The sequence below is a fragment of the Perca flavescens genome, chromosome 9, assembly GCF_004354835.1.
Source record: "Perca flavescens isolate YP-PL-M2 chromosome 9, PFLA_1.0, whole genome shotgun sequence".
Classification (NCBI taxonomy): Eukaryota; Metazoa; Chordata; class Actinopteri; order Perciformes; family Percidae; genus Perca; species Perca flavescens.
In genome coordinates, this window is record NC_041339.1 from 24,292,646 (window position 1) to 24,314,610 (window position 21,965).

Consider the following 21,965-nt stretch of genomic DNA (forward strand, 5'->3'; position numbering starts at 1 on the left):
CCAGGTTATCAGATCAGAGCTGTAATTTGTCCTGTGACTATAAGACTAGGAATATCTTCTGACCATGTTGTGTTTCACTTTACCCGGAAACTTTTCATCAACTTAAACCAAGGCTAAACCACAGTTTACAGTGAAGTTTTGCAACAGGCATTCTTGTGAGTGCCGTTTAGGCAGATATTGGACTCTTTGTTTCCACATGGATCAATGTCTTATTTACTTTTTGATACAATAACTGTACCTAACTACACCACACAAACTGTCCTGCAGCATTGTTTTGCTACTGTCAGCTAATACTTGGAACCTTTATGCTGTTGCGTTACATGAAAGAATGTCACAAAGCATTTTTTCGTCATATACCACTATATTATATCTATGAGGCTCGAAATATTACAACTTGTTGAATACACTAAATCAGCACTCATTAATGTGATGTTAGGTGTGACATTATGCGGGACTCAGCCATACCAGAAGGATAAAACAAGATGGGTGTTAAGTCATGTGTAGAGTTTTGCTTAGCTAGGCTAAACACATCAGAGATATACCTCTGTTTTGAAGATGAAATTAATATTGATCTTCTCACCTTACTCGGTAAGTAAATAAGTCAATTTCCTAAAAATGTCAGTGTATTACTTAAAAGATGTTTTTGTCCTTGGAGAGCATCACATTCCAAAGTTTTATGTGTAAATGTGCATCTATTTCAGAGAAGTGAATATCTCTCAGACAATCCCTTCCATCTCAGTATCAAACTTAACAAATCAGCCGATCAGCGTGTCTCCTTCTGTTCCCTCCCTCCCACGGCCACGGTTGCCATGGCAGCAACACGTCTGTCACTCTGGCAGCAGAGAAAGAAACGCACAAATAAAACAACACACAGCAAATGAAGGCTTGCACTTTTCACCCATCTGAGGGAGAGTATAATTTATCTATTGCAGGACAGCGCTGCTGGCAGGTGAAATTAAGCGGTCATGACAGCATGTGTTAGTTTAACACCTCAACAGACTTGCTACATATGTGCAATCTTCTAATGTAGTTTCTAGTTCATGGCCATGTGCATTAAGAGGAACACTACTGCTGCACTATAATGGTGACAAGTAAGGTTCTCTTGTTGGCATCTGTTAGGACAACTGCGTGCAATTCCAGTCTGTCACAATTGTCACAGTCACAAATATGTGCAATAAAAAAAGTGCAATAAGTACTAAAAAAGGTACTGTACATGTCTACTAGATCACACATGTAAGATGGTTTGTTTTAATGCCTTGCAGGCCAGACAGCACACTGTGATCCTCTGCTGTGGCAGGAGCTAGGAAATAAAAAAAGAACTAGCAGTACATAATTTATTCAATCAAACTGTGACTAAATAATACCTAGATTAGTCTGCATGCATCCAACGTCAGAAAATTGGAAAGGACAGGAAAACCTTACGTTGTTTCAACTTGGGACTGTTCACATGGTATATATGGATACTGCTAGCAGTCACACCATTAATAGCCTTAATTAGCTCCGTTAAACTTATGGTGCATTCAATTGCGGCACTAAAAAAAACCCTGAGAAACTCAAACTGGTGTTGCAAAGTACCCTTCTGCTATCAATTTAAATCAAAAATGGAATCAAATCGTGACCTTAAAATCGAAAGTCAAATTGAATTGTGGATTTGGCGAATCGTGACACCCCTACTTGAAATGTATTAAAAGCAACAATTATTGGACCTGTAAAGGTGCCTTCAATTAATGCAGACACTAAGTCAAAAGGTCAGAACACCCCACCAAACATCCAAACTGCAGTTACGACCTAACTAATGCTATATACAGATCTTCAGCTCTCTGTCGCTGTTCTCTGGGACAAAAAAAAAAAAAAAAAAAAAACTAAACAAGAATAGTTAAAAACCTTTGGACTACAAGGAGGTTGAGGACTGATTAAATTCATAATAAACTCCTGCCTTCCTGAGAAGTTGCAGCTGGACGGTACACATCAAATATCCCTTTCAGTTCTCTTTCGTCAGCTTTTACCTACCTTCCCCTCACATGCTCCGAGGCTAATCTTTTATCTGACACTGCCGGTGTGAGTTGGGGTAGACTGAGAGGGTTTCAGCAATGAAAATGAAGGGAAAAATAATGATGGAGGGTTAAAGACAGGGAGAAAGCGACAGACTGCTAAGGCTGAGATCTTTTACACGCCCGGCAGTGTGTGTACAGTATGTGTGTAGCAGTAGTACTTGTTATGGTGGGGTCTGACTTTGATGAGAGCTGAGTTGCAGATGGAATGGACTTAATTTCACAACCGGCTGCACTATGAGAGGAGAGTGAGTGGTGTTTTTTATATATATATATATATATATATATATATATATATATATATATATATATATATATATATATATATATATATATATATATATTTCTGAATGCACCAATGCAGTAGATGGAAAACAACATGGAAGTAAAGAACGAAAATCACGGGGCAGAAAAGTATTTTTTCACAGGTACCAAGGCACAGAAACAGAAGGAAATATAATAGTGATGCACAGAACAGAAAGCAAGCGAGCAAAATAGCTCAAATTCCTTTTGCACTACTACTACTACTACTACTACTACTACTACAACAAATGGTTTCAGCAAGCTTTCTGTGCATTCACAATCAAGTGTGAAGTTACGTAAAACCTCAAATTCCACAACACCTGTGAAAATCAGGTCACAACTGTCTTTTGTTCAACATTCCTCAGAGACTAGGGGCCATTCACAGGGAAACACTTTTTGGTGTAAACGCACACGTTTTGCGTCCAGACGAATCTTGTAAACGCACTGCCTGAAGACACACTTTTTTGAAACCTGGTCCCAGGGTGAAAAAATTCAAAAAACGCCGCCCTCGCGACTTCGTTTGGAAGGCGAAGCCGCATACTTGCGTATCGATGATGTCATCGCCACACCTCTCGACCTCTAGCCTTCAACGTCTTACCCCATGACGACGTCTCATAACCATAGACAGTATATAATGGACCAACAGACCCTGTTGCTCTGGACGGAGACCAGTGAAGGATATTAGAAGCACTTTTCTGGTGAGCGCTGAGCGTTACGGCGCAGCCTCCAACTGAGAGAGACAACATAAATGTGACGTGAGCAACGTGTCTGAAAGTTGTAAGTGTTCTGGTAGCTGTGCCAAGAGAAATCTCAATCATTCCCAATCTTGCAGAGACGGAGATAACATGGGCACAGGCTAATTATTGATCACTAACATGCTAGTTAACATTAGTAATTAAACCTAAACAGCTAACGTAAGTGGAAACTGCCTGCGAGCTTCTAATGGAGCCTTTTACACATTGTCGTGTTTCTTTAGAAATAAACAATGGACAAATAGAGTCTTTAAACGCTTCAGATGTGAAGTTATTCGCTGTCAAAGTGACGTCAAAATGAATGGCAGTCAGTGGTATGCTAACGGGGGGTGATCGCTTTGTAGCATCAAAATGGCGCCATAGGAGGTTCGAGTTCTGAAGCGAAGCTTACCCCCTTGCTCATAACAACACCACCACCTACATAAACATGCATCCGTCCTAATCATGGATGTATTAAGAGAACGGGTCCTAATGTCCACAACCACACGGCACTGTAGCATCGAAGGTACCATATAGCTAGCTAGCTTGTGTTTAGTTTCTTCTTCTACTGTCTGTTTGTATACAGCACGCAAGCATGCTCTGCCTCTTCTTCTCCGTTTTTTGGTGAATTTCTGTAGCAAAAACAGCGCCACCTATAGGCCTGGCACATGAAGTAGCGTGTTGAGTCATTTACAAATTGATCAGTTTTGGTATGTGTGGATGTGGCTGCAATTATTGACGAATCGGAGGACAAATAATAGTAATTTGTAGGGCTGGGAGATATGGCCTAAAAATAAAATCCCAGATTAAAAAAAAAAAAAAAAAAAAAAATCTGATTTAAATCGATTTTGCTTACTTAAAATCAATCTGCAGATGATAAAGAAATTGTTCAAAACAAGTTTTAACTTTATTTTGTTTTGACTCATACACACACGCACGAGGCTATATATTCAACAACAACAAAACGGATGCGTGAGATAAAGCGGTTTTTAAGCAAGCCTACAGGTAATTCACTTCTCGTTCTTCGCTAAAAGTTCAAATCATTTTAACGTTATTGCGCAACCTTGCCCCTATTTTCACCTGTTGCTGAGTAACGTACATTAACATCCCATAGTCTCTTGAATGTAGCATACCTGTAGCATGCTCCTTCGTAGAACTAGCGGTAAAAACAAACGTCGAAGAGGAGCTCCGTGCTCCAAAGCGGCGATTGCTAGTTGTTTAGGCCGCTACAGACCTCCGTCACAGTTCGGTCGTATCAGCGGCATTTAGTAGATGTGTTGAGCCGCAAGAGAGTTCCTCAACACCGCCTCTGGTGCCCCGCATGGTGCTCCTTCAGGTCAGTGGTAGCTGGTGGTTCAGTTATCCGAGAATAGGTGACTTTATGGCAAACGCATGGGGGGAGGGCTGAGGCTGTTCGGAGCTATGGGAGCCCAGAGGGGAGCGTCAGCAGATGTTAAGGAGAAAATCGATTTTCATTTAAACAAATCAACGTTAATTACACATTCAAGTTAATTGATAAAATCGATTTATCGACCAGTCTTAGTAATTTGTTGAGAAAACTACACTAAATAGTAGCACTATTCATTAAGTGTTTGTACAATTATCTAAAAGGTCAAACCTCAATTTGAAAACAAAATACAAATATAAATACAAAAGTATGATCAAATATCTCAAAAGTTTATTTGCCAAATAAGGAACCCTCAGATACTGAAATAACCAATGACAAGCCTCACTATTGTGAGCACAACACTGTATGCTCAAAGCAGCACAAATAAACAGCATTATAGTCTATGCCAAATATTTTGTAGTATCTAAAGCTTGCCGTTCCTGAAAAACAAGAATCTAAGAACTGCGACCAGTGCAGTTGGCATGAAGTTGTGATAGAAACTTCCCACTCTGTAGCCTCGGTCAGTCATGAGCACTTTGGACTGGTTCACTGAGACAAAGAGGTTAAGGACCACTGATGTACACCACAGAGAAGATGAAACAGCAGGAAAAGTGACATAGGAAGAACACGCACTGCAGGAACAGGAGCTTCCACTTGGACTAGCATGCTTTGATGATCACCTTCTGTCTTTGTGTCTGTTTGTGTGTGAGAGATAGGAGGTCTGATTTCTTGATACCAGTACCTCTATAACCAAGATTCAACCAAATTACGTTTCTCAAACAAAAAGATGAGAAAAAGCTGAACATTTTAAATATATGCTCATCATTGTCACGGAGCTGCAGCGATTAATTTTCCTGTTGATTGAATTCATCAATTAATCAACAACAGCCCAAAAGTGGCTTTGGATATTCTGAGGCCTCCACTGAGTTGTCTATGCAGAATTCTACTGCTAGCTTTCATTGTTGGCATATAATTTAAGCAATATAATAATTAAAAAAAGCGACTGACCAGGACTTTGACTGTCCAAAGTGCAGGTAGTTGATGCTGTAGAGGTCCATGTCCTCAGTGTGCCAGGCAAATGTGGTCTTCCACATGCCAAAGTAGAGGTAGGGAGTGTTGACACCCTCGATGACGATGCCACACTCTTGCTCCACCATATCCAGCAGCGTGTTGAGATGGCCAATGTTCCACTCTTGAATGTCCTGAACAGAGACAAAAGGATTTGTTATGATTAGTTTGAACAGAGTAGTCTGCTATACACCACATTCAAAGTGGTCCCAATGACCACCTGATGGTGCTGTAGTCAAAGGAAAATGTAGCTACTGGCTCCCTGATCTTTGATCTGATCCTTGAACCTTTTTTGATGTAGGCAACAAGTCATGAAAAAAGTAGCTTTTTTATACTGAAGACATTATATTACAATTACTTATCAATTAATCAATCAATATTAATATGGATTTTATGGTAGATGAATTAATCACAAGATGTCTTTTAAATAAGTAATAATATTTGTAAACCAGCAATTCTGAAAAAATGTCAATTTAAGAAAAGGACACCCACTGTCACGAAAACAAACGAAACTCAGCAAAAAAAGAAATGTCCTTTTTTCAGGACACTGTATTTTAAAGATAATTTTGTAAAAATCTAAAATAACTTTAGGGATCTTCATTGTAAAGAGTTTAACCCTTGTGTTGTCTTCCCGTCAACCTTGAAAAAAACGCTTTTTACGTTTTTGATGCCTTTTTTTCCAGTTTGTTTTTGCTTTTAAAAACGTTTTAATTGTTACATTTTTCTTCTACACATTTTCAGCGCTTATTTCTACGTCCCATATTTTCTAATATAAAACAAAAATTGAAAACGGGTCAATTTCACCCGAAGTCAACACAAGGGTTAAACAACGTATTCCATGCTTGTTCAATGAACCATAAACAGTTAATGAACATGCACCTGTTGAACGGTCGAAAAGACAATAACAGCCTGCAGGCGGTAGGCGATTAAGGTCACAGTTATAAGAAAATTAGGAAAGTGAAGAGACCTTTCTACTGACTCTGAAAAACACCAAAAGAAAGACGCCCAGGGTCCCTGCTAATCTGTGTGAACGTGCCTTAGGCATGGTGCAAGGAGGCATGAGGACAGCATATGTGGCCAGGGCAATACATTGCAACGTCCCTACTGTGAGAGGCCTAAGACAGCGCTACAGGGAGACACGAAGAACGGCTGATTGTCCTCGCAGCGGCAGACAACGTGTAACAACTCCTGCATAGGATCGGTACATTCAAATATCACACCTGCGGGACAGGTAAAGAATGGCAACATTAACCGCAAGAACTGGCCAGTCTGGTGCAGTACATGAGGACGAGATGCACTGCAGTACTTAATGCAGCTGGTGTCTTAGTTGTTAAATCTTTAAATGTTCATACAACTATTTGCATATGTTAAGTTTGCTTAAAATATAAATCAGTTGAAGGTGACAGGACGTTTCTTTTTTTGCTGAGTATATAATGCCAAAAGTGGAGTAAATTCTTTTTTGCCCTTAAATCACTGAGTAATGGTCAAGATTACCCTGATCAAAGTATCTAGCGGAATAAGCAGGGTTAGCAAATCAGTCGGGGCACTTACACACTTCTTGGGAACACACACACACACACACAACCCTCACCTCATCATAGATGGAGCCACTGACATCAGCACCATAAATGGGTGACACAAATGTCAGGTTCTTCCAGTACTTCCTCTCTAGGTCATCAAAGTCTTTGTGCCGTGGTGTGCAGTACCTGGAAATAGCACAGGAGTTATATTGTGAGCAGTGTGTAGGGAAACAGCCCTTCAACTAAACCCTCATATTGACAAGCAACAAGCATTTTGTCAGTTTTCAATCACTAGCTTTTAGCTTGCTAGCCACTTTAGGTGTAAAAAGAGAAAGAAGGGGCCTTCAGGACCCACATAGGATATTGCAACTATTGTCTTAAGCGTGTGGATAAGTGGTAGAAGTTACTTTTTCATTTTCACAGGCTTATTGATAAACCAATGGTTGTTAATCATTAAGCTTATTTTTAATTTATTAAACTGGACTACATGAGAGCACATAAATCAAACAAAAATTGCTTTGAAGATAAAAGTGACGTTGAAGCCTCTCACCATCAGTCTCAATCCATCCAAACAAATGGATGACAATTTCTACAAATATAGGGCAACCACATTTAAAAATGAGGCCTCTGGACTGGGGACTAGAGCTGGGCGATTTTTTCCCCTAAAAGATTTTTTTATAAAAAAAACTTGATTTACGATTGATTTTTACCCCCTTCCATTTAAAACAAAATAACTGCGAACTGTAAATATATTTAAAAAATATATATTTATTGTATTTAATTAAAGTGCATCAACATAACAAAATGGCAAAGGCAAATCCTTTCTCTAAGTGAAAAGTCACTGTGCAGTTTGCAACAAAGATTGTTAAACATCCAAATTATTTATACTGTATTTGGACTGAAAAAAAAATATAAATCGATTTGACCTACCAACTCGATTTTTAAATCAAATTGATTTTTTTCCCAGCCCTACTGGGGACTAACTTACTTCTTGCTGTTGGCCAGCTTGCGGTACTCGCCCACTGTCATTGACTTCTTCTGGATGTTGTACTGGGTAAACAGACCCGACTGTCCGGTCACCACCTGCATGATGGGAGCTGGAATCACCATGCCCTCGATGGTGTCATAAGATCTCCGTGGCTTCCAGCCTTCAGGAGGAATCACCTGGTGACAGAGACAGATTGTTAGCATTTGTATTTACATTCAGTAAAATGACACTAAAATTGACCTGTAGCCAAATGCAGCTAAATCTTTACACTCAACAGTCTTATTGTACTTTATTTGGTACAATCTGGTGGCACATTCAATTCTTATTTAATGTATACAGTTTGAACAATTGATACTCAGATAATCAGATGTGATTAGTCGGTTTATTTATTGACACTAATTTATGACAACTTGTGACTTATGACAAAATATCAAACATTTGTCAAACATTTGCTGATAAAACTTCTAAAACCAATCCATTTTATCACATTAAAAAAATATACTAAATTAAATACAAAATGTATAATAGTTTGGGTTTTTTGCTTGTGGAATTTTAATACCCCACTTCGTGCCTAGTCAATTTTAAATGTCAATACTGTTTGGTAGTTTTAGACATCAATAATCATTTTAAAAATGTATAATATGTAACACTTCGGCATTAAAATATCTCAAAATGACTAGACCTATTATATATTTTGTTGAATTGTGTACTTACATTATCTCAAATGTTGCCAATAATGTTCAAACCCAGAGAAATCTGTAATTTTATTCAAGGTAACGGTCCGTTACATTTGGTCGCCTGTCAATGGCATCATAAAATTTGCTCTAACTTCTGGGGAAACATGGGAAACACCAAATGATACATCGGAGTTTAATTGTACATTATACGTCACAGAATTATACTCAGTAACAGTAAGACACAATTTTTTGCCACACAGCTTATTTTTTTTCATTAGTACATACAATTTTGCAACATAGTAATCCAGTAGAGACCGAATTTATTGATGTATTTCAATATCGATCCAGTTTACTTAGATGTGCTATGACAACCAAAATGTGCTACACAGCTAATTTGCATTGGTAACATTAAAATGTTCAACACACTTATAAAGCTAGTTTTAGTAGGATTGTTTTGCCCGTGGATAACAAAGCTGGGCTACCCCACGATTGAATTTGCCACATAACGTTAGCTACAGTAGCTGTATGGGAAGTTGACTCATGATAAGTTAGCAAGTTAGCTAGCTAGCGCAACCGCGCGGTCTTTCCGCCTCACTCCCCACCACTAGGAGACTCTGGCGGGAGGAGAGTGGATAGCATCTTTGGAGACAGGCTTTCAGTTGGCCAACGTAGCAACTTGAATTCAGCCGGTGCTAAATCCAGCGTCACAGCGGGCTTGTAAACAGCGCCAGCGTTGGGTCTAACCAGCAACAGAAAGTTTGCTGATCCGGCAGGTAGTCTGGGTGGTCCAGAATCAGACCCTCAGTGCTGTGAACATTAATTCTGCTGAAGCCTTGTCAGATAGATTGTCATCGGCAATAGTAGTTGTTTAACAATGAAGACAACAACCCCAATGATCCCACAATGTCATTAAAGTCTGTAATTTATTATTGTTTTAAATTGAGAGAGCCCTAGCAGCAGAAATTACATACTGTGCATCTAAATAAAAAAATTACTAACGACCTTCTAACTGCTGCAGACAAAGGATTTGTCTCCATTCTTGTTCTACTAGATCTTAGTGCTGCATTTGACACTATTGACCATACCATCCTGTTACAGAGACTGGAACACTTAGTTGGCATTAAAGGAATCGCACTAAGCTGGTTTAAGTCCTATTTCTCTGAACAATCCCAATTTGTTAATGTTAATGATAAACCCTCCAAGCACCCTAAAGTTAGCCATGGCGTTCCTCAAGGCTCAGTGCTTGGACCAATTCTATTTTCCTTATATATGCTTCCTCTAGGTAATATTATTAGGAAACACTCAATTAACCATCACTGTTATGCAGACAATACCCAATTATATCTGTCAATTAAGCCAGATGAAAGTGGTCAGTTAGCAAGACTTCAAACGTGTATTGAGGATATAAAATCCTGGATGACCCACAATTTCCTGATGTTAAACTCAGACAAAACTGAAGTTATTGTGATAGGACCAACGCACCACCGAACTTCGTTTTCGAAAGATATAGTTACTCTGGATGGTATTACCCTGGCCTCCAGCACTGCTGTCAGAAATCTAGGAGTTATTTTTGATCAGGATATATCCTTCAACGCCCACTTAAAACAAACTTCAAGAATAGCCTTTTTCCATCTTCGTAACATTGCCAAAATTAGGAATATCCTGTCTCAAAACGATGCTGAAAAACTAGTCCATGCATTCGTTACTTCTAGACTAGATTACTGCAATTCCTTATTATCAGGTTGCCCAAATAAGTCCCTTAAGACTCTCCAACTGATCCAGAATGCTGCAGCACGTGTTCTGACGAGAACTAAGAGAAGAGATCATATTTCTCCTGTATTAGCTTCTCTGCATTGGCTTCCAGTGAAATATAGGATTGAATTTAAAATCCTCCTCCTGACTTACAAAGCTCTAAATGGTCAAGCACCATCATACTTAGAAGAGCTCATAGTACCTTATTGTCCCACTAGAGCACTGCGCTCCCGGAATGCGGGGCTACTTATGGTTCCTAGAGTCTCTGGAAGTAGACTGGGGGCCAGGGCCTTCAGCTATCAGGCTCCAATATTGTGGAACCAGCTCCCAGTCTGGGTTCGAGGTGCAGACACTGTCACCACATTTAAGAGTAAACTGAAAACTCTTCTCTTCGATAAAGCTTATAGTTAAGGAGTGAGGAGTTGCAGCGTCCGCCTAACCCGGCCCACCTGCTTCTCCTCGTAGTCATCAGTTTTATATACTGTATAATTAATAATCTAGCGAGAGTAGAGGGAGGCAGGCCAGTACAGCCCGATTCGGTTGGGGAGAGTTCTAGCCCGACCAGGCACCTCTCATTAACCTGCCTCTCTTAAGTTATGCTATTACAATTCTAGACTGCCGGGGAGGCTGTTCCTCCCTAAGACACACTGAGCTGCTCTCTCATCTATACTTGTTACTTTTGTATGCATCCTGTCCCAGAAATGCTTGTTACTAATCTAGCTCTGGGGAGTTTACTCCCCGGAGTCCTTATGTTTCTTCTTCGCAGAGCTATGCTGCATTTCCCGGCCGCATCCTGCTGCGTCCTGCTGCATCCGCAGCATCCACCCGTGCTCTGCAGTGCCACGTTACATCCCGCAACGCCCTGCTGTGATGTTCCTATGCACAGAGTAGTCAGGATCCGGTATAGGAGACTGCACTACTCAGTATGACACGATGTGCCCTGCTATGACATGAACTTCCACGATAACCTTCGAAGTCACTGTGACTTCTAATGTGACTATTATCACCACTGTTCATTACGCCCCCAACCGGCCCGTCAGACACCGCCTACCAAGAGTCTGGGTCTGCCGAGGTTTCTTCCTAAAAGGTAGTTTTTTCTTGCCACTGTCGCAATAGCCACTGCTAATGCTTGCTCTTGAGGGAATTACTGTAATTGTTGGGGTTTTGGAATTTATAGAGTGTGGTCTAGACCTACTCTATCTGTAAAGTGTCTCGAGATAACTTTTGTTATGATTTGATACTATAAATAAAATTGAATTGAAATAGAGGCTTGGCTATGCAAGTAGGAATGGACAAGTAGAAATGGACAATTAGCAGGTGACAGGACTGAAAATGTAATTTAACAATTAGACCTTACCCTGAAAGGACCGGATAGGATTAGATCAAATAGGGGTGTATAAATGTGAGAGAACATGTGTTGTCCTCACCTTTGCCAGGCCAGCACGGTGAGCTCCTTGACTCTCCATGTAGACAATGTATTTGGCAAAGTCTTTGAACTCCTCCACGGTGGGCCGGAAGGTCATGATCTTGCAGCTGGGATTCTTGGTGCTGTTTGGCAGCAGAGGGGCCGGGGGCAGCTCAGAACCTGGAACAAGGACTGGGGCCACGTCTGGGTCTGTAGGCAGAGCCGGGGCGACATCTGGAGCAGCATCCTGTTCCGAGGTCACTGCGGTGTCTGGGATTTCAGCTAATGCTGGCTCCTGGGTGTCGGTAGCCATTGGATCTTTTAAGGGTTGCAGGTAAACCTGGAGGGGATAGATGGGCAATCAGGGCATATTCCGTCTATTTTAGCTTCATTCAAACTTTACCTTTTTGCAAATTGGGAGCTGCTGCAAGGTGGGTAACATGTACAGTAAGGGTTTCATAAAAGGGTCAGGCATCAAAATCTTTTAAGACTGCAGCTGAGTGCCTTCTTAAATTGAAATACCGGTAATCCAACTTTTTTACAACATGACCAGACGTGTGAATTTGTAGGAGCTAACCAAACTGACAAAGTGGCCAGAATAAACATTAAGTGCTGGTAGAGTAGCTGTCTGATAACAGGAGAAGCAGGTACGAAGTTCTTATTTGCTGTTTGACAGTTTACAGTTTGACATTTGGACTACAATAATATTTGTCACTAGTATTCATGGGAACCTTTATTGTGAAGATTGAACTTTTAGTTGATTAATCAATTAGAAAATGCAACTGCTTCAATAATTGATTTGCATTCATATGTTTTTGCTTGACGTTTGCCTGGCACATTAAGATTTTTACAAATAAACTGCATGCATTTCCCTTAAATTTTCTGATCCTTTGAGAAGAGTTAGCTTGTAAAAATCCATCACATAGTAGCCAGGTTAGCTCAGTTGGTAGAGCAGGCACACACATATACATATACACACATATATAAGTTTACTCCTTGACGCAGCGGCCGCAGTTTCGACTCCGACCTGCGGCTTTTTGCTGCATGTCATTTCACCCCTGTCTCCCCTTTTATGTCTTCATCTGTCCTGTGGAAATAAAGGCCTAAAAAATCCATCACATAGCAACACCTGGCTTCTCCTTGGATAACTGTTACTCCTGGTTTCGCCGTAGCTTTAATGATATGTAAACCCCCACCAAAAAGTTAACAGGATGGGTTCCTTGGTTCTGTGACGTATGAAACCCTGACTGTCTGTATCCGTGTTTTTGAAAACTTGGTACACTGCAGTACCAAGGAAGAAATGTTTAGCCATGGCACTGACTGTTTATTTCGCTGATGATATGTTATACGACACCAATATAGTGTTTCCTCTATGTTGATTTGACCGTGGCGGCACTCCACGGCAACATTTCTGCCCCCCACGGTATCAGAAATAGGGCTGCATTGTTAGAGTGCATGTCGGAGAACGTTTGTATTTTAGGTGCATTATTTACATGCTGAAGTAGTTACACTGCATTAAGTTAATGTAATTAATAGTGGGTTTATTGTCATTTGCTACAGAATGCTTAGCCTATATGTCAAGATCAAAGTTGGCCTATATATTAACTCAAAAAATATAGTTCTGAAAATATGCCTCATTGTGTGTGTGTGAATAGAGGTGAATAAATATATTTGTTTGTGTTGCAGCAAAGTGTCAGTTCCGTTTCAGGGGGGAGGGGGGGGTGTTCAGACCTGCCCACACTGCTAAAAAAAATCCTAAAGGAAACACTGCAATATAATAAACATACTATAGCTAGCTCCAATGTCATTTTTAAATGACCAAAAGATGTTAAACCTAGCCAAATGGACCACTAACAGGTAGAAAAACGACAAAGACAAACTGCTGTACTGTGTGGTTTACTGCTGCATGACAGTGAAGGATGTTTGCCTAGATGTTGTTTCAATAGATATTGTTTTTGCATAAGCATTTAGGCTAACACATTAATTCTCTCACCTCACTCGCAACTTCTCCCATTGTCTCTCAGTCATTCACAGAATCTCTCCCTTCATCTCACTCTTTTTCGACTAGTCAGGAAGGCTTTTACATAACTTTGTCTTACAGGACATTTTAACCACAGTGCTTGCTTACTGTGTGAATTAAGTTGTACCCAAATCGTAGCTGCCCTGAGGCTTGTGTTAGTTTGACAAACCACCGACCTTAACTACAACAAACTCCACCCAGATAGCTTGAAGGGCAACTGAAAGAGCTACTTCTAAAGCACAGACTTCTCTAGGGCAAACTGCTATAGACCAGGGACCGTATTTATCAAGCCTTTGAGAATTACTCAAAAGAACGCTGCTAAGAATTGACAAAAATTTCAAAGTTAGTTATCAAGCATCTCAGTTGTAATTTAAGTGAAGTGTAGGACTATATCTTAAGTGTCAGTCTTACTGTACGTACACACCGCCGCCAACTTGGGCGTCTAAAGATACCGGAAGTCATTAATTTTCAATGGAAGCTGGCTTCTCTCAGCTGCAAGGAGCGTCAAAACTGTCGGCGTCGCGTTTTGGGCATTTTGAGCGTCAATCAGAAAGTTGAACTTTGGTCAACTTTATGGTAATGAGCTATGACGCGGTTCAGCGGCAAGCAGCGGCAAACGGCAGCAACCAATCGGAATATAGACGTCCTTCTCGCAGGCTGATTCTGGAGAAACATACGATGTAAACTTTTGTTCCTACCAAGACATTAGTTCCATGAAAATGGAGGGAAATCTCATAATCGCCGTTGCTGGGTTCCCCTATCATTTATGATGTGACGTTGTTTGCGTATAGGGACCAGTTAACGTGCCGTCACATGGTCTCTAAACAGTCCGCTCACAGTGAAGTCCTGCACGGGTCAACAGCTGGCGGCTGCTCGCTCTGCCTGCATTCTGCTGCGGTTCAGCGGCTAACTGTTAACAGACACCGCTGTGACCAACAAACAATACAAATGATGTCCTTATATATGTCATTTATAAAAGGTTTCTAGTGTCAGTGTATTGGCCGTGCAGTGGCTGCTTGTGCTTTTTCTTCAATCGTGTGTTGCACATGATCGAAGAATGCTCCCACGTCAGAGCGGCCAAAGCGTCAAACAGCTTCCCCCGACTTTTTGACAAGCGTCCTCGACAGGGCGTCCAGAGCTTCTTTGCAGCTCAAGTCGGCGGCGGTGTGTACGTACAGTTAGAGATGATTCAAGACACTTTGCTGTGCCACAAATGGGATTTTGGATGACGACATAGGCATGGACCAATCACTGAATAGATTTCCTCATTTAAGAATATTCTCAGATAAATTCACATTGAATGGTGAAATTCCTAAGAGAAGTTTACATTTAACACACATTTGACAATAAAGAATTCTCAAGAGAATACATTATGAGATACAGTACACATGGGAAATGACAAACACGTTTTCCACCATGTCTTAAATCACAAATTTTAAACCGGTGTGCCGTTAACTGACCTGCCTGGATTTTAGGATATTTTATGCCTGCTCTGTCCAAGCGATACCGTTTGATAAACTGCTCGTTGTCAGACATTTCAAAAAGATTCTTCCTCTCCTGAAAAATTCGACACACCTCTGTCTCCTCAGTGCCATCACAAGCCCCTACTGGCAACTCCTAACCACTTGAGAGAGCTCTCAAACCGTCTTAAATAACGTAGAGTAAGAGAATTTGATAACTTGCTTTTATACTTAAGTTTGAAAGTAAGTAGGAGTAAATTTCATGAATTTTCAGCACTTAAAACAACACCAAAGCACTTTTCCTCTTCGGTCCCCCTACAGGTTGGAAGCGGAATTGTCCATTACCGAACTACAGATCCGCTACCCGATCTGGCAAACTTGTGTAGTGCGGTTTTAGCCGATAGAGGGCCGCAAAGCGAATGCAGAAGTGCTGTTCACCCTGTTACGAGTTGATGAACCACTGAAACGATTTTGGAAACATTATTTTAAAAAAAGGTACAAAAGAATCTTCGGTGTTGCTTTAAAAAGGACAATTCCGGCGCAAAACGAACCTAGGGGTTATTAACTGATGTGTACCTACTCTGTTGCTCTCTGGGACATGTTTTCATGCTAATCGAATGAGTTTGGAGCTTTGACGAGGCTACCGCGGACCACTGGTTAGCTTACAATGCTAGTATTTGGGGAATGGGGACACTCAAATTAAATCGTTATTTAATACCACTAAAAAGGCTCGAAATATCACCACACCATAACGTTAGCATAATTAGGGTCCCTAAATGTGAACCGAAGCATTGACAACATTGTAAGTGTACAGATAGTTTATTAAAAAGATAGATTATAAAGACAGTCGCGTTCATGTTTACTTGCGGGAGCCATCTTGGAAACCAGTCATGACTACTCGAGCGCCGTGCAAATGAGTCTGAGATCCCCATACTGTCTATGGAGATTCCACATTGCACGGCAACGTAATGATATTGCCAACATATTTTCTTTTCGCATGACACAGCATACATACTATGGCTTAGCTAGTATGCTGCTCCCTTTTTGCCTCTACTTCATAAAATGTGTCTATTTTGTTGAATGTAAAATTTTAAAAACACTGCTCCGCTGACTTGTATGCAACATGAATTGTAATTTAAATAAAGATGGAATAAAAAAAACTAAGTGCCTATAAAAAAGTTTTTTTTAAACATTAAGAGTTTTGTCCTGTGTTAAGCATCCTTTCATTGCTGTGAACATAATTATTTGCATTAATGTGCCATATCTTCATATACATTCAAATGGGGAAATACTGCTAATATTGTTATAATGATGTAAAGCATATCCCCCAACTCTACATGTAGGCCTTTAGCAACCCTGGATAGGTTTGATCCAACAATTAGCCTACTATTATTATTAGTTGAATCAGAACCATAATGTTAACTTCCTTAAAAAGGTGCACCTTCCTTAACCCTCATGCCCTTTTCGGGCATTTATTTTCTTTTTTTTTTTTTTCATTTTGTGATAATTTTTGCTGTGTTACTGCTTATGGCATGAATTTTTGTCAGAACCTCTCTTTTTGGTCAACATTTTTAAATCCTGTGTCAAATATCACCAAAATTAAATGCTGAATGCATGGTTTTATACTGTAAAAGGCAGTGAGATAAAAACATGTGGTTTTAATGAAAGTCAATGAGGCATTTTTGTCCACGAAGGTGTCCAGAGGGAGTATCTGGCACTATATAAAAAGTACTAATGCAATCAAATCAGTCTTGTTGATAATCTTTGACATATCCAAGACTCTAATCACAACCAAAGCCCCATTCCCCTGCGATTCATTTTATGGAAAAGAATTAATGTTCTGTTGGGTTTTTCATAAATAATTACTTCAAAGAATTAAACTTGCATTTAAAGGGTTATAATCCTGAAAATGATTGAATATGTGTTAGTTTTGAGCAAGTTAAAAGTTGTTTACGTGATTTATGAAAAAAATATTGATATGAGGATTTAATAGCAGTTTTTGTGTGTGTATATTTTTGCCACAAATGTGTCCAATGTTATTAAATTTGAGGAGGGCACAAGATATGTAAGCAGGGAGAATAAAGTTGTGTATTTTGAACAGAGCACAGAGTTTTGTGCTCTTGAAAGATTTTTTTTTTTTATTTTTGTTTTTCCAAACAAGCAAGTCACATGAAATTAACTGTTTGTTTTACACACAAACAGGTGACAAGAAGTTATCGGTTTGTTTTACACACAAACAGGTGAGAAGAAGTTATCGGTTTGTTTTACACACAAACAAGTGATAAGAAGTTATCTGTTTGAAGAGGAACTTCGATGGCATTGGCACTGTCAAACACACAGGTGCCTCCCAAAAAATTATAAAAAACATTTCTAAGTGGCAGTCCCCAATTGCCAGAAATGTGCCACTTTAAGTGTCAATCACACATGATAATATACCGGTAGGCTAGATAAATAAAACAATGAAATAATGATTGAAAAAAAAAAAAAAAAAAAAAAAAGAGTTATGCTTTAGGATTGGCATGTCAGAAAATAGTAACCCCTTTCACGTCTGCATTTGCTCTGCAACACTTACACGCGTTTTGAAAACAATTTGGATTGTGTAATAAAGCAGGCCTGCATGGTTCTTTCAAGGGATGGTTAGAGAGAGAGAGAGAGAGAGAGAGAGAGAGAGAGAGAGAGAGAGAGAGAGAGAGAGATAAAAAAATAAAATAAACGGGCACCAGCAACTTGGTAAAAAATCTGTAAAATGCAGCAACAAATTGGTCCAAACTTAAAGTGACTATATGTAACTTTTTAATGTTTCTGAAGCTCTGTCATTTTTAGGGTTGCAAAGGGATGGAAACTTTCCATGGAAAGTTTAGCTGGGGAATTTTGGAAACTTTCACGTGAATTAACGGAAATTCTGGCAACCCTTACAAAACATCCAAAGGCAAAGTTACCGTTTGCAACACTTGAAATGCAAAGATGAATCTGTAACTTATTCTCTTATCGTAAATGAATAATTTTCTGGTTGAGCAAAACATTCATCGCGACTATATGACCTCCCGGTAGAGCTGGGCAATATATCAATATTATATCAATATTGTGATATGAGACTAGATATCGTCTTAGATTTTGGATATTGTAACATGACATAAGTGGTGTCTTCTCCTGGTTTTAAATGCTGCATTACAGTAAAGTGATGTCATTTTCTGAACTTACCACACTGTTGTAATTGTTCTATTATTTGCCTTTACCCACTTAGTCATTATATCCACATTACTGAGGATTATTTATCATGTAAATATTTTGTGAAAGCACCAATAGTCAACACTACAATATCGTTGCGGTATCGATAGAGGTATTTGGTCAAAAATATTGTGATATTTGATTTTCTCCATATTGCCCAGCCCTACCTCCCGGTAATGCTAACTCAGTACTATACAGTGAACGTAAAGAAAGAATCTTTACTTTTACGCCAGCAGGTGTGGTAAAAACACTACCACTTTTGTACAAAGTGCCCGCTAGAATCAACACAAACTGAAAGTTACATATAGCCACTTTAAGCAGGAATGGAATTCCAGTATACTGTATCTGGTATTTAAACACAGAATTGTATTTAATAGATCACCCCAATGTCACCGATACCAAATCCAGCTAATTGAATCAATATCGGCCTGCTATCTGATATCTGTATCGGAGCATCCCTAGTTTGGATAGTGCCAAATACTGTTTCTGGTGTAAACAAAATAAACACACACACTAACACATCACTGAATCCCTAAATATGCACTGCTTGCAGCTTCTTATGCACAACTTAAAACTTCATGCACATCTTTGGGTTCCTACTACAAGGCAAATGCAGGGAATTAATTTGCATCAAGCACAAACACCCTGTAGAGCAGTAAACATGCTGTGGGCTTCAAACAATATAGTCAGGTTTCAAGCAGGAGTTAGGTATACTTTGCTGAATTTAATTTAATACATTTGTAAATAAATCCCACTTGAACACAATAGTATTTCCTTCTTAGTGACTGGGAAATGCACGTCTTCCAAAATAAAGGGATGTCATAAACCGACAATTTGACGATACTACAAGTTTTATTTTCAAAATAGTCACTTGTCCAAAAATGTGTAACGTTGTCTAACCGAGACTCTGTGGATCATGGCAGTGCACATGACCCCCAGCTGTCTAACCACAACAAAATAGGCCTAAACAGCCCCTTTAACTCTATCTGGGCCCGTAACTTGATTCAATATTGCAGCACACTGTCCTCCTTACTAAGTACAGAGACGGTAATACTCATAAACAATATTTATTCTCCTGATAGTTGATTCGTATTTGTGACGTGACAGTAAAGCGACGCTGCTAGATTTAAAATGAGCAGTTATTACACCCTGCTGCTGCTACGGGCGACGATTGCTCTGCACAACTAACATTAACGTTAGCCTTTTACCAAAAAACCAGAGCTGAAGCGCTTCAAAATGGGTAAAATGTGGAACTAAAATTAACCTTCAATGCAATCTACTTAAGTGGTACATACAACATTACGCAAAACCAACAGTTATATTTCACCACACTTCACCGTGTCTTAACGTGTATATATTCTTAGCTAACGCTGGTTAGCTTCTAGCTAGGTAACATTAGCTAGCTACTTCCATATCTGCATTTAGAAAAAACAAAACACCGCGACGACAGCCATCACACAAGACCAAACAAGAATACGGTCTTCGCGATTGAACCAAATTAATCCAGTTTGGGGAATATTACCTCCTGCAGCAAAGTATTGTCCTCTCCCTGCTTTGTTCAATCTATTTGGTTTCGTTTTGTAAATATTCCCTGGTTGGATTTTCCTCTAACATCAGCTAGCTGAGGCTATTCGGAGTCACGCCCACCTCAGAAACTACGCTTTGCGATTGGTTTAATCACCCGGAAGATAGATTTCTTAGTCACAAACCCGACGATAAGGGTTGTTTATTTGATTGACACACAAATCAACCAATGAAAAGAGACGCCCACTACTATTCGTCCTCGGTGCTCGTACACTCGTACGTGCACGTCGACACTACTAGGTTCGCTAAAGGCGTTTACGCTTTGTTGACCATGAGATAAATAAACTACTTTCAGTGTAAATGAAACACAATTTTACCAGTATTCTCGTAAGAGTTCAAAAGTTTGTCTAAAACCCTGATCATCATGCTCTGTTTCTCAAAATTCCTAATCCAGTTTCTCTGAATTGGGGTTTGGGTGACTTTCTAATTACAAAATAAGAATTCAAGATTAAAATGAGTTCTGTACTAAAAATATATAATTGAAAAACTCGTATTTTTATCCTTGTCAGAACAAAAAAAAGGCATTAGGCTACACCATGGTTCAAACAAGGGCTGGAGCCAGATGTAGCCTACCTACCTTTAAACTAAGTATCGACCGAAATACTCCAGTACTGAGTAGTATCGAAACTTCTCCAGTCAAACGGTACTTGCATTGCGATCCCTTTTTTTACCCTGCTTTATCCACAAGTTTTCACATCCAATTTCCTGTTATCGCCTTCATTCTTTTTCTTTTTCACTCCTCCCTCCTTGATTTCAGACTTCCACTTCTGTAGCCTGAAGAGCCAGACCCACATCAAGATTTTGGCTGCAAAATAAATTTGCTGCCACTAGGGTGCGTCTAGATTTCTAGGCTACAACTTCGGTCCTCTACTCAACCAATTTACTAGCTAGCAAGCTTGCTCACTGAGGTGACTAGACTAAATGATACATAACAATGTAAGCCTATAGAGGATGTAGAACTTCAGTCAATAGAAAGCCCCCCCCAAACAAAAAACACAATACCTAATTTTTACTTTTAATAACAATGAAAATGTATTGACAGTTTTTTTGCACCAAACTTGTGCAAGCAATTCTAAAACTACATATCAAAACGTACAAATTGACAAAAAAAAAAAATTATACAATTTCAGAAGAAATATACATTTCCCAGCCTATGAAAATCTTTGTCTCCATTAAAACCCAAAGTGCTAGCATGTGGATGGACATTGTCCACTGCTGCTGAAATTCAACATCAAATATTCACATATGACAAAAGGAAACGGCAAAAGTAGTCAATAAATTCAGATAATTTAGCTGATACAATATCAACTTTCAGGAGCAGTGTGTGGCCTTTTTTTTTAAATAAATGTCCCATCTCGATGCAAGCCTTTCCAGGTGTTTTTTTTTTTTTTTTCTTCTTCTTTAAATGGAGGTCAGGTATTACGAGTTACCACAGGAGACAAAATCTGATGGAACACCCCCCCACCCCACCAATGGCAGTAATAGATTATAAAAGATGAAAACATAAATTCAAATTTTAGCAAAAAATACAAGTTTCTAGACTCAATTAGGTTAAGTGTCAGGGACAATGGCTAATGATCTAGATAGATGAGAGTTCTACATTACCCTCTTGGTTAAGCACTTTGTTTCTTTGGACTTTATCAAAGTAAACCTTTTTCAAAACAGGGGAAAAAAAAAATCCAAATCTTCACCACAGTATATAAGGGCCTCAAGAATCCATCATGTTTAGCTTCCAAGGTTGTATCAAATTCATAACTTTTAACAAAAAAAAACGTCATATACAAATATAAA

General features: G+C 39.4%; 1 protein-coding gene across 3 annotated transcripts in view; it reads right to left on the bottom strand.

The window, feature by feature from the left end:
• kdm4b (lysine (K)-specific demethylase 4B) overlaps positions 1–20,934 on the bottom strand; it is a 62,584-nt gene extending 41,650 nt beyond the window's left edge. For 2 of the 3 annotated variants that reach the window (XM_028587298.1, XM_028587295.1), the window contains exons 1-5: positions 20,113–20,258; positions 11,905–12,222; positions 8,049–8,224; positions 7,132–7,246; positions 5,481–5,674 (exon numbers count right to left, since the gene is read on the bottom strand). In XM_028587298.1, the coding sequence (XP_028443099.1) occupies positions 5,481–5,674; positions 7,132–7,246; positions 8,049–8,224; positions 11,905–12,195 (776 nt within the window). In that variant the 5' untranslated portion in view covers positions 12,196–12,222; positions 20,113–20,258. Of the gene's footprint in view, positions 1–5,480; positions 5,675–7,131; positions 7,247–8,048; positions 8,225–11,904; positions 12,223–20,112; positions 20,259–20,751 lie in introns of those variants that run through there. The other variant, XM_028587296.1, reaches the window with a different exon arrangement.
• Positions 20,935–21,965: the final 1,031 nt, after the last annotated feature.